The sequence below is a fragment of the Myotis daubentonii genome, chromosome 12 (assembly GCF_963259705.1).
Source record: "Myotis daubentonii chromosome 12, mMyoDau2.1, whole genome shotgun sequence".
NCBI classification, from domain to species: Eukaryota; Metazoa; Chordata; class Mammalia; order Chiroptera; family Vespertilionidae; genus Myotis; species Myotis daubentonii.
Genome location: NC_081851.1, coordinates 35,168,048 through 35,181,582, shown reverse-complemented (window position 1 = coordinate 35,181,582; position 13,535 = coordinate 35,168,048). Strand labels below are relative to the sequence as shown.

At 39.6% G+C, this 13,535-nt stretch overlaps 1 protein-coding gene across 3 annotated transcripts in view; it reads right to left on the bottom strand.

Moving 5' to 3' along the window:
• MOB1A (MOB kinase activator 1A) overlaps positions 1 to 13,535 on the bottom strand; it is a 21,905-nt gene extending 8,370 nt beyond the window's left edge. Inside the window, exons 1-5 of one of the 3 annotated variants that reach the window (XR_009447917.1) lie at positions 13,290 to 13,535; positions 9,256 to 9,422; positions 3,020 to 3,113; positions 890 to 1,023; positions 21 to 81 (exon numbers count right to left, since the gene is read on the bottom strand). Coding sequence is in view for 2 of the 3 variants with exons in the window: in XM_059659399.1 (XP_059515382.1) it covers positions 890 to 1,023; positions 3,020 to 3,113; positions 9,256 to 9,422; positions 13,290 to 13,303 (409 nt within the window). In the remaining variant the exon portion in view is untranslated. The remainder of the gene's footprint in view (positions 1 to 20; positions 82 to 889; positions 1,024 to 3,019; positions 3,114 to 9,255; positions 9,423 to 13,289) is intronic. The other 2 variants (XM_059659400.1, XM_059659399.1) reach the window with 2 other exon arrangements.

Here is a 13,535-nt window from a genome sequence, read left to right as displayed (position 1 = left end):
ACAAAGATTTTTTTTTTTACCTTGACAAAATGATTCTAAGTTCTTTGGAAGAACAAATATCCCAGAATAGTCGTGAATATTCTGAAAAAGAAGAGCAAGGAAGAGAGACCAGCCCTATAAGATGCTCAAAGATTTATGTCCATGGTTAATTAAAACAGTATGGAATTTCTATAGGAACAGATAAAGAGATTAAAAGACTCCAAAATATGTGACAACTTGATGATCACGGGAGAAAAGACACATGTATTTGATAAATAGTACTGGACAAACTAACTAGCATTATAAGTGAGGAAAAAATGAAGGGAATGATGAGAGAAAAAATTCCTGACAGAACAAAGATTTAAATGTAAAAACAAAACCACAAAAAAGTACTAAATGAAAACATGGATAAATATTTTTATAATAGTGAAGTAGGGAAAACCTTTCTAATCATTGATTAAAACCCAGACATCATTAAAGAAAAGATTAATAAGACAAAATAAGAAAGTTATATATAGCAAAATCACTTGATGAACACAGTAAGACAAAAGGCAACCTAGGGAAAAATACATTTATGACAGAAAGCTAATATCCTTAACATAAAAATAAATGAACAAAGGATATAAAGAGAAAACACAATGATCAATAAACAAAAAATGCTCAATCTCATCAATATCTTAAAAATGTGCCTTAAAACTAACTTATTTACCTAAATTATAAAAAAAATTTTCAGTGAGTAACAACCAGTATTGGTGAAGAAACACAGGCAGACACAAACATGTCTGAAAGGAATATACATTTATAATCTTTTACAGAAAAATCTGAGTCTGTTACATTTTTAAAAAATAGAGTGTTAAAAAGCACACATTTATCATTTAAAAAGAAAAACAGTTATACAACATTAACTCACCAATCTTAGAAGGAAAAAGGGTTTCATCATCAAGTTGGTCCTGAACCCAAGTCATCAAATAGTCAATGTATTTTGGTGCAGAACATTTGATTGGCTTTTTAATATTAGTACCATCTGCCCAATGATATTCATATCTGAAGAGAGAAAGGTTTTATTGATAAAGTTTTCACATTAACAAATGTGCAACTTATAATCAAAGTAGGTTCACATTTTGTCAACAGAAATTATATATCTATATCTATATCTATATCTTTAGTAAATTACCTAAACTACTGAAGATTACTGAGAGTTTCCCACAGAATTATTTTGAAAAGTGATGGTTATACTTGGAAGAAAAAGAGATGATAATGTGGCAGCTGGCAGTGCCAGAATGGATATTTTCTAGCACAGCCCTGGGAAAATGAACTGTATTTCTGTCTGTGAGGAAGAGGATGCAGAGGACTGGGGAAGGGACGGAGGGATCATCACCACACTCTGAGATCCTTGGGCACCAAGTTATCACGAATAGAGTTAAGATCATAAAACCCTGCCCAGCCAGTGTGGCTCAGTGGTTGAGCATTTACCCATGAACCAGGAGGTCACGGCTTGATTCAAGGCACATGCCCGGGTTGCGGGCTCGATTCCCAGTGGGGAGCATGCAAGAGGCAGCCAATGGATGATTCTTTCTCATCACTGATGTTTCTATCTTTCCCTCTCCCTTCCTCTCTGAAATCAATAAAAACATTTTTTAAAAATATAAAATCCTGTTTCTTGGAGAGGGTGTTAGTCATGTTTCTAAGAAAGCAATACTTAGGCACTCAATATTCATTCAAAACAAAGAGTATGCTCAGATGGTGTGCTTAACTAGAATGATTAACAAGATTTATACAGAACTTCACTGTATAAAGTATTTAAGCCATAGATCAGTTTAATTTTCTTATTTTATTTAAATTTCTTTAAGAAATCTTGAGAACTAAAACTTAAATCAACACAAAATAAAAACATCCCTCACCCTAACTGGTTTGGCTCAGTGGATAGACCCTTGGCCTGCGGACTGAAGGGTCTCAGGTTCAATTCCAGTCAAAGGAATGTGCTTGGGTTGTGGGCTCAATCCCTAGAAGGGGGTGTGCAGGAGGCAGCCGATCAATGATTCTGTCTCAACATTGATGTTTCTCTCTCTCTCTCCCTTTCCCTTCCTCTCTGAAATCAATAAAAATATATATTTTTTAAATTCCTCATAAAATACTATAATAAAAATAGGATTACCAACTGACTGGGGATCTATCCTTTGCACCTGTAGCAAATTCGGAAAAGACAATTTTTTCCCCCAAGAGGTAAATAAATATCTTGACAACTACCATGACATAAATTCAGTCATTTACTATATCGAAAAGACTGAAAGGAAACACCTAAATCACACACTACCAAACTTTGACAACATACGGGTGACAAAGTTCCGTCATCTCTTTCTCAGTATTTCTTGAAATTTATTATAGTCAATTTTTTAAAAAATCTAGCATCTTTAAGCGAAATAACTAACGCAGCACAGTTGGAAGTAATTAACACTAAGTAAGCACAAGAAAAAGGAATCAAATATTAAAAAGTTAACTAAAAACTCAGTTTCAAGAAATTAATTTAAAAAACAGAACCATGCCGAAACCGGTTTGGCTCAGTGGATAGAGCGTCAGCCTGCGGACTGAGAGGTCCCGGGTTCGATTCCGTTCAAGGGCATGTACCTGGGTTGCGGGCACATCCCCGGTGGGGGATGTGCAAGAGGCAGCTGATCGATGTTTCTCTCTCATCGATGTTTCGAACTCTCTCTATCTCTCTCCCTTCCTCTCTGTGAAAAATCAATAAAATATATTTTAAAAAAAATAAAAATAAAAAACAGAACCATAATGTTAACAGAGTTCTAAATTTCTTTTCCTTTTACAACTCCTTACTGTAATGCAATTACAAAATCAAACACTAAGTACCAAATGCCAAAGTATTTAGTAATAAGTAAAAGCTTATTGGTAAGTATTCAAAAATTCATAAAATTGAACTGCTTTTACACAAGCCTATAAGAAAAAAAAGTCTTTATTATTTAATTGTTATCAATTAGTGATTAGCTTTACTTAGTAATCCTATATAAAATGCAGAAATATGTACCTTGGACCTGCAGACATGACTGAACAGCTTGCTTCAGTGCAGAATTCTGTAATAGTTCCATATAACATGTTGATCTGATTGAAGAAATCCACAGCTAGAAATATAACAGCAGAATTGTGTTAAAATATCTATGTAAACACACCACCATCAGACTTCTCAGTTGAAAGAAAAATAGACAAATTCTTGGCTGAATCCTTGGGAAATTCAACGATCCAAGGATACTGTAAATTCTCTTTTCTTTCTAAGTTGTCACACCTAAGTAAAGTTAACTTTTGATATATATTCATTTTTAATATACTAAGCTTTTAACCAGCATGCAACAACAGAAAAATAAAAATCAGACATAATTCTAACTTAATGGTGACTATACATCACTAGAATACACAATTTGATTATATCCAAGGGAATGAAAAAAGCCATAGCTTCTATTCATCTGGACTAGACAATATCATTTACGTTAGAAAAGTGTTATGAAATACATTGTGAGGGAGAAGGTGTATTGGCAGTTATGAACAATCATTAAAAAAATCCAATTCATCTTAAAAACTTGAGGCTACCTCTAGCTGGTTTGGCTCAGTGGATAGAGCATCGGCCTGAGGACTGAAGGGTCCCAGGTTAGATTCAGTCAAGGACACATGCCTGGGTTGCAGGCTCGATCCCCAGGAGGGGCCGTGCAGGAGGCAGCTGATCAATAATTCTCTCTCATCACTGATGTTTCTCTCGCTCTCCCTCTCCCTTCCTCTCTGAAATCAATAAAAAATATATATTTTAAAAAAATTGAGATTATACATATTGAAGACATAAAAAAAAAAAAAAAAAGACACAGGATAATGTCCCTTGCCCTGGATTCTCCAGCTAACAGAAGGAGCAAAATTACAAGAGATGAATAATACAACATATAAGAAGGTATTATACAAAAGCCAACAGTAAATGTGAGAGTTCAGAGAAAAGGCAACATATTAAAGAGTTGAAGTAGTCAGGGAGTACTTGTAAAGGAGTTTCAGCTAGATCTGCAAAAAAAAAAAAAAAAAAATGGAACAGGAAGAAGGTGAGTGAAACAACCGAGTGAAGCATATTACGCTCTGTACAAAGCGAACCACGTAAGCCTTAAAACCACACAAGTTTTAAAAAAATGTTTTCGTTCCCTGTCTGAAGGAATACCTAAAATTCCACTAGGGCTTTTTCAAGTTTCTTAAAAACATATTAAAGGAACTTTGTACAAAACTCCCTCACTTACAAACCTTACTTTTAGTCATGTTTCTAAGAAAGCAATACTTAGTTACTCAATATTCATTCAAAACAAAGAGTATGCTCAGACGGTATGCTAGTTTAGGTTATAAATCTAAAGCAGCAATTTTCAAACCAGTGTGCTGCCAGAAATTTTAAAACATGCAATACCTGACTAGTCAGGGGCAATGACCTCTTTTTCCCTTAAATTTAAAAATTTAAAAATGAGCCCTAACCGGTTTGGCTCAGTGGATAGAGCGTTGGCCTGCAGACTCAAGGGTCCCAGGTTCGATTCTGGTCAAGGGCATATCCCCAATAGGGAGTGTGCAGGAGGCAGCTGATCGATGTTTCTCTCTCATAGATGTTTCTAACTCTCTATCCCTTTCCATTCCTCTCTGTAAAAAATCAATAAAATATATTTTTTAAAAAATGACAACAGTCAACACAATAGCTGTCTGGTGTGAGTGACTCAAAATTATACTTATATTTTGGTCAGATAGGCAAAAATATATTTTTTCCTCTGCCGCAGAATTTTAGCAATTAGTTTATTGTCAGAGAGAAGTTTGTTGTTAGAGAAGAAAAAAGAGAGAAACATCAATTTGTTGTTCCACCTATTTATGCATTCATTGGCTGATTCTTGTATGTGCCCTGACCAGGGATTGAACCCACAACCCTGGCATTTCAGAATGATGCTTTAACCAACTGAGCTACCTGGCCAGGGCTGCACCTTGTTTTTTCTCTTAGTGATATGAATAATGGCTTTTTAAAGAATTGAGAAAAGCAAAATTTTTCTTATGTGGCTATTAGAAAATTTTAAATTACATTTGGATCTTACATTATATTTCTATCAGATATGCTGATCAAGGCAACAGTTATCAATAGCTGATTAATAATATAACACATAAAGACAACTAAACACTATGGAAGTCACTATACCATTAGAAGTATATATTATCACCTATGAAGTAGTCTTACAAACAAACAAAATCAAGTCTGACTAATTCAAGCTCCAAATCTGTGCTAACATGGTAGCCACTAGCCACATGTAGCCACTTACATTAAAATGAAATTAAATTTTTAAAATTCAGTTTCAGTCACATTAACCACATTTCAAGTGGCCACAGTGCAGATACAGAACACTTGCATCATCACAGAAAGTACTATTGGACAGTGTTGCTCTAGATCTAACAGTTACAGGAAATAAAAGGAGGAACAGAACATAATTGGTGTCTTGGGGATATAATCAGCAAAATTCACACTGTGGAGAACAAATGAACTAATGTCTTCAAGAACAACAAAACAGCAAAGAAAGACAGACTAAAATGAGGGGAAACACATGTACATATATACAATGGAATACTACTCAGCCATAAAAAAAGATGAAATACTGCCATTTGCAACAACATGGATGGATCTTGTGAATATCATGTTAAGCAAAATAAGTTAGACAGAAAAAGTCAAGAACCATATGATTCACTCATCTATCTATATACTAGAGGCCTGGTGCACAAATTCGTGTATGGGTAAGGTCCCTAGGCCTGGCCAGAAATCAGGGTTAATCAGGGCCTTCCTTTGTGCTGCGTGCCTCTCCTGCCTCTGTGGCAGTACTAAGGATGTCTGACTGATGTGGGAGTGGGAGTGGGCCTCCGTCAGACATCCCCTGAGGGCTCCTAGACTACGAGAGGGCACAGGCCGGGCTGAGGAATCCCCGAGTGCATGAATTTCATGCACTGGGCCTCTAGTAGTAGATATAAAAGCCTAAGTGACCATCGACGGATAGCTATGACCAGCACTGGCCACCCGGGGGCAAATGTTCAATGCAGGAGCTGCCGAGCTGCACCGACTTGGCAGCTGTGGTTCTCGGATGACGCACCCGGAACCAGAGAGGAGGGAGCCCGATTCCAGGGTACATCACCAGAGAACCACCCTCTCGCAATCTGGGACCCCTCAGGGGATCATGCACCAGGCTTCTAGTATGGGATATAAAACTGAAAGCACAAATGAATAAACAAGACAATCAATCAAAAACTCAAGCCCTGCCCTAGCCGGTTTGGCTCTGTGGATAGAGAATCGACCTGCAGACTGAAAGGTCCCAGGTTCAATTCTGGTCAAGGGCACATGCCCAGGTTGCGGGCTCGATCCCCAGTGGGGGGCATGCAGGAGACAGTCGATCTATCTCTCTCTCCCTCTCCCTTCCTCTCTAAAAAAATAATAAAAAAATTTTTAAAAAACTCAAGCCCTAGCCCTAGCCAGTTTGGCTCAGTGGATAGTGTTGGCCTGTGGACTGAAGGGTCCCAGGTTCGATTACAGTCAAGGGCACATGTCTGGGTTTCGGGCTCGATCCCCAGTAGGGGGTGTGTAGGAGGCAGCCAATTGATGATTCTCTCTCATCCTTTCTCTCTCCCTCTCCCTTCCTCTCTGAAATCAATAAAAATATATTAAAAACAACAGCCCTGGCTGGTTCGGCTCAGTGGATGAAGCGTTGGCCTGCAAATCAGGTTCGATTCCAGTCAAGGGCACATGCTCAGGTTGCAGGCTGGATCCCCAATGGGGGACGTGCAGGAGTCAGCCAATCGATGATTCTCTCTCATCACTGATGTTTCTGGCTCTCTCTCCTTCTCCCTTCCTCTCTGAAATCAATAAAAATGTTTTTAAAAAAAAACAAAAAACACTCAAGCCCTAGGCAGTTTGGCTCAGTGGATAGAGTGTTGTCCTATAGACTGAAGGACGATGGGTTTGATTCCGGTGAAGAGCGCATACCTCAGTTACAGGCTAGATCTCCGGTGCATGCTAGAGGCAACCAATTGAAGTCGCTATTCCATTAGAAGTATATACTACCATCTCTGTGGTGGTTACCAGAGGGAAAGGGAGTCAAATATATGGTGACAGAAGGAGATCTGACTTTGGGTGGTGAGTACACAATGCAATATACATATGATGTATTATAGAATTTGTATACTTGGAACCTATATAATTAACTAATGTCACCTCAAGAAATGTATTTTTAAAATTTAAAAAAAGAAGAAAACAGGCCTTCCTGGATCCTGATTTAAACCAATCATACATTTTTTTTGTTTTTATTTTTAATCCTCACCCGAGGATATTTTTCCATTGATTTTTCAGAGCGAGAGAGTGGCAGAGAGAGGGAAATACAGAGAGAAATATTGATGTGAGAGAAACACATCAATTAGTTGCCTCCTGCACGAGCCCGACTAGGGCTCAGGCCAGGGAGGAGCCTGCAACTGAGGTATATGCCTTTGACCAGAATGGAATCTGGACCCTTTGGTCCGCCAACCATACATTTTTTTAAAATATATATATTTTTTATTAATTTTAGAAAGAGAGTAAGGGAGAGAGGGAAAGAAAGGGAGAGAGAGAAGAGAGGAGGGAGGGAGGGGGAGAGCGAGATAGCGGGGGGAGAGAGAGAGAGGTGGTTGAGAAACATTAATCAGTGGCCTCCTGCATGCCCCCTACTGGGGATCCAGCCCACAACCTGGGGCTATGCCTTGACTGAGAATAGAACTGGCAACCTTTCAGTGCACGGGACAATGCCCAACCAACTGAGTGACACTGGCCAGGGCTCAATCATACTTTTTTATTAAAGAAACATTTATAGGACTATCAGCAGAAATGTGAACACTGATTGCATATTTGATATCATAAAGGAATGGTGGTATCATCATTATCTTTAAAAGGAGAGTTATCTGCCCTAACCAGTTTGGCTCAGTGGATAGAGCATAAGCCTGCAGACTGAAGGGTCCCAGGTTCGATTCCGGTCAAGTGCGTGTACCTTGGTAGCGGGCACATCCCCAGTAGGGGGTGTGCAGGAGGCAGCTGATCGATGTTTCTCTCTCATCGATGTTTCTAACTCTCTATCCCTCTCCCTTCCTCCCTGTAAAAAAATCAATAAAATATATTAAAATAATAATAATAATAATAAAATAAAAGGAGAGTTATCTTTTAGAGATACTGAAACCTTTATAGATGAAATAATATGTCTGGGATTCACTTCAAAATAATCAGGGTGAGATACACAGAAGAATTATGAATTGGCCATGAACTGATCATTGTTAAAGCTGGATAATGGTTACCTGGGAATTCACCGTGCTAGTTTCTCTACTTTTGTATGTTTGAAATTTTTCATTAAACAGTTTATTTATTTATTTTAAATATAGTTTTACCGATTTCAGGGAGAAAGAGAGAAAGATAGAAACATCAATGATGAAAGAAAATCATTGATCAGCTAACCTCCTGCATGCCCCACGTTGGAGATCAAATGCACAACCCGAGCATGTGCCCTGACCAGGAATTGAACCATGACCTCCTGGTTCATAGGTTAACACTCAACCACTGAGCATGCTGGGTGGGAAAATAGTTTAAAAAATTCCTGGAACATCCGAAATTTTTAATAAATTTAAACCTTATCACCCAGAGCTGATTTTATCTCAGAAATTATATAACCTTAATATTCAAATCTCTAGTCTCTGCATATTCTTCCATGTCATGCCCTTACTTTCTTGAACTCAAGAGTGACTTTCAGCTTATAGATTCCACCATTTTCTCCCAATCTCTCAATTTCCTATGACTACTCAAGTCACAACAAATAAGTGATTAAAGCTTTGAACTGCAATTGACTTTTCTGTATACATAGTAGGCAAATTAGAGTTGCTGGGTTTGGGAACACAACTATACAGATGGATTCTCTACAAAGTCATGGTCCACCACAAGTGGAATCTTTGCATTTATCAATCTTTTACTTAAGTTTACTCAGCTGCATTCTCCCAAGCACTCACCATTTCTTCTTAGGTCTCCTTACTCAACCACAAAGCTACAACCAAGTACTCCAAAGAGAACACTACAGTTTTTCATGTATTTGTATGTATGTGTTTCTTTACAGATAATCTGTTATATTACAACCCTCACATACCTGTTAAAATAAAATTCATTAACAAAAAGATCTTAGCAAACCTTCCTATAAACCAGCAAAGTTGAATGTTATTAAAACTTACTATTAACGGCAATCCATTCATTGAGATCCTCTCCCTCTGGCAACATAACAGCTTGTCTCAGATTCCCGCTTCCTAGAGTTGCTTCTGCATGTTTTAAGAGTTCATACTGATGAGACCCTTCAGGGATATTCTTCTTTGGTTTGAATGTTTTAGAAGAGCGGCTGCTGCTGTTAGGTTAAAAGAAAATGTATATAAATTTTTAGGACTAGAAAGAAGCAGAATGGCATAATTTTAATGGCATAATATAAATTGTAAAATAAAATAAAAAATACTTCCTGAAAAGTGCCAGGATTTGGGGGTAGGGGGAGATGATCACAATAAAAAGAATGCTTTAAATTTCTTTCCTCATGTAGAAACAGTATTAGCAGCACAATGTCACATAGAAGGCGATTTAACTATGCCTCCTGAAGCAGTCTGGTGTAATAGAAAGGGCACTTGAAGCAAAAAAAGAAAAAACCTGGATGCTAGTCCTTGATCTGCCACTATCTCTGTGGGTGCTTGAGAAACCTAACCTCCCTTTGGCCTAAATTTCCACCTACACAAAATGGTGCTGCGAGGGAAGTAGCCCTAAGGTTCTAATAGCTCAAAAAGTTTCTATACCAAAATATTTGGGATGCCATCAAAGCAAACCACAGCGGAAGCAACACATTTTTTGAAGTTTTAAGCAGAAAAAGTAAATGAGAGAGAGAGACAACTGGTTATTGGGGGGAAAGTAAGTTTTTATTCCTATCTCACACCATCCACAAGGAAGGTCTTCCTAACATGTCACAAAACCCAAAACCTTAAATGGATGAATTTCAAATTATAATAATTAAGATTCAGTAACAGAGCAAAAAGATAAGTAACCAAAAAAAGTACTTGCAATATATGTATTACAAAAGATAATCTGGATTAATAATGGGCTTCCATAATCTGTTAAGAAAAAGGTAAGGTACCCTTTAGAGCAGTGGTTCTCAACCTTGGCTGCACATTGGAATCACCCGGGAATCTTTTTAAAATCCTGATTTCTGGGCCTCATCCTCCGGAAATTCTGTTTCTTTGTTATGGGGTGGGGCCACAACATTAGTAACAAAGAAACAGAATTTCTGGAGGATGAAGCCCAGAAATCAGGATTTTAAAAAGATTCCCAGGTGATTCCAATGTGCAGGCAAGGTTGAGAACCACTGCTTTAGAGACATGAGATGAATAGGCAATTCAGAAGGAAAACTACAATGACCAATGAACATCTGAAAAACTATTTAATTAAAATAAGATATTTCCTTAAACTGAGTGTCAAAAGTGAAAACAATTACCTTAAGTGTGGTATAGAGAAATTAGTGCTTTAATACAGCACTGGTGAAAGGGTAGAGTGTTTGGGAGGGCAATATGGCAGTATCTGTTAACACTGAAATGTTCCTCAATCCATCCCTTCCACTAAGGATCTCTCTTAGATATGGTAAGGATGTGTACTCCAAGATTGTTTGTAACAGTGAAAAATCTGGAAACAATCGTAAGGCTAATTAGAAGAATGAACAAACTATGATACATCTGTGTCATAGAGTATTGCATTGTAGTTAAGGACAAGATACAAGGACAAGATAGAGAGCTACATGTATTTACTTGAAAAGATCTCAAACAGCCGAAACCGGTTTGGCTCAGTGGATAGAGCGTCGGCCTGCGGACTGAAAGGTCCCAGGTTCGATTCCGGTTGAGGGCATGTACCTGGGTTGCGGGCATATCCCCAGTAGGAGATGTGCAGGAGGCAGCTGATCGATGTTTCTCTCTCATCGATGTTTCTAGCTATCTATCTCTCTCCCTTCCTCTCTGTAAAAAATCAATAAAATATATTTAAAAAAAAAGAAAAGATCTCAAACATGGTTAAAACAAAACCAAATAAACAGCAGGAACCCATTTTGTAAATGTACAGAAAGGATACAAATCAAATTGATAGTGGTGATCACTTACTTCTAAGAAGGGGAAAGGAATAAACTGTGGGCTTTCATTTTACCCCAGTAATTTGAATTTTAAATAAGATTAAGAAGTAAAATGAATTATAAAAACACTAAAATTCAAATATGGAAAGTTTTTCAACGTGGTAAACATCTATATTTATTAGGGAAGTACTAAATTACAAGGAATTGCCTTTTATATCTAGAAAGCTGTGAATGACAGAAAACTAAATTTGGAAGGCATATAATGATGGCTCAATATTCAAATATTATCATCATCTAAATCGTGATTCAAATGACACCAAACAGTGAAAAAGAATCCACAAAACGGGAGAAAATATTTGCAAATCATAGATGTGATAAGTGAGTGACTTGTATCAAGGATAAAGAATTCTTACAACTCAAAAACAAAGAGAGAACCCAATTTAAAAAAAAAAAAAACGGCCAAAAGTTGTCAACTATAATTAAAAATATTTTTTTAAAAAAATGGATCACTAGATCTGAATAGACATTTCTCCAAACAAAAAATATACAAATGGCCAATAAGCACACGAAAGGCTGCGCAACCTTCTTAGTCATTAGGGAAATGCAAATTAAAACCACAGTGGGATGCCATTTCACACCCACAGAGGATGGTTATAATAAAAAAAAGACAAGAGAGAGAGAGAGAGAGAGAGAGAGAGAGAGAGAGAGAGAGAGAGAGAGGGGAAGAAAAGAGACTCGCACGTCCCTGCTGAAAATGCAGAATGGTGCGGCGCTTTGAAAAAGTTTGGCAGGCCCTGACCGGTTTGCCTCAGTGGATAGAGCATCCGGCTGCGGATTCAAGGGTCCCAGGTTCGATTCCGGTCAAGGGCATGTACCTTGGTTGCCGGCACATCCCCAGTAGGGTGTGTGCAGGAGGCAGCTGAATTGATGTTTCTCTCTCATCGACGTTTCTGACTCTCTATCCCTCTCCCCTTCTGTAAAAAATCAATAAAATATATTTTTTAAAAAAAAAAGAAAGAAAAAGTTTGGCAGTTCCTCAAAAGATTAAGCCTAATTGCCGTGGAGCTCAGTAATCCCTTGCTCAGGTAGAACACCCACCCAAGAGAAATGAACACACCAACACAAAAATGTGTCCAATATGTAAAAGTTCACAGCATTATTCATAAAAACCCCAAAAAGTGGAAGCTCAGATACTCATCAACAAAACAAAGTTCAGGAGAAACACAGAGCCTCACGTTGACATCCAAAAGCAACTAGGCAACGTGCACACACAAACCAACCGCTAAATAAACATGGACTCGCAAGAGAAAGACTTGGGGGAGAGATGGTTCCAGTAACACAGGAATTTGCAATGAAAATCTAAACCATACAGACTTCTTGACCTGATAATCAAACTCCGAAGACTCTACCCTTAACACGACAACCCAGAGGGGGAAAGCGACCTGGACCAAGGCGTTCTCCGCACTGTAGTCCCATTTTATAAAGAGCGAAGGAACCCTCATTTCTCACGATCAGGAACTAGTTAGATGAACTCTGGCTAGGAAACACCATGCAATTCTGAATTTTAATAAAAACGTCAAGTATGGGGGTGATGTCTGTAACGAAAAATGGGTCTTTAGTCATTCAGACGACACACGTGTAAGCAATGCGCTGCGTGGAGGGAGCCACCTGAGCGGAATCAACAAGGCGCCGGCGCAGCGCTTCTCGCGCGGCAGCACCGCACGTTTTCCGGGCGGCGCTTTTCCTCGGGGCTTTTCGAACACCGACCGTAACAGAACTGGACCAGCGGCGGAGTAAACGCTCCGTCAGCACGGCTCCTCGGAGCAGCTCCGGGCTCCGCCCCCAGGTCGCCCCGTCGCCCTCAGGGCCGCTCGGGCGGAAAAGTTTGGAGGCGCTATGGCCCTGGGGCCTTTCCTCGGTCTCTTCGCTCCGCTTGCTCGGCGTCGACTTTCCCTCTCCGTCTGCCTCGGCCCACGTCCTAGCCTCCCCCCGTGACCCTAAGCCGGAGCAAACCCAGCGCCGACCACCCCGACCTCGCGGCCGGCCCTCACCTCAGGCGCCCCCTCTCCCCTTCGCCGCCCTCCGCCCTCGGCCCCGGACCCCCGGCCCGGCTGCACTCACAAGAGGAAGCTCATCTTCTATCCTCAGAGGGGAGGGGCGGGGCCGCTGCCCCCGTCGCAGTCGGGACTCGGAGCCCGCACGGGAACCGAGAGGTAGCAGATAGGCCTCAGCCCGCCGACAGCGGAAGCACTGGCCGCCGCTGCTCCGAGCCGGGGTCAAGACAGTATAGGCTGGTGCAAGCTGCGGCGCCCACCTCACCCGCCGCCCCCACCTAGCGGAGAGGAAATGCGGAACCAGCCGAATCTC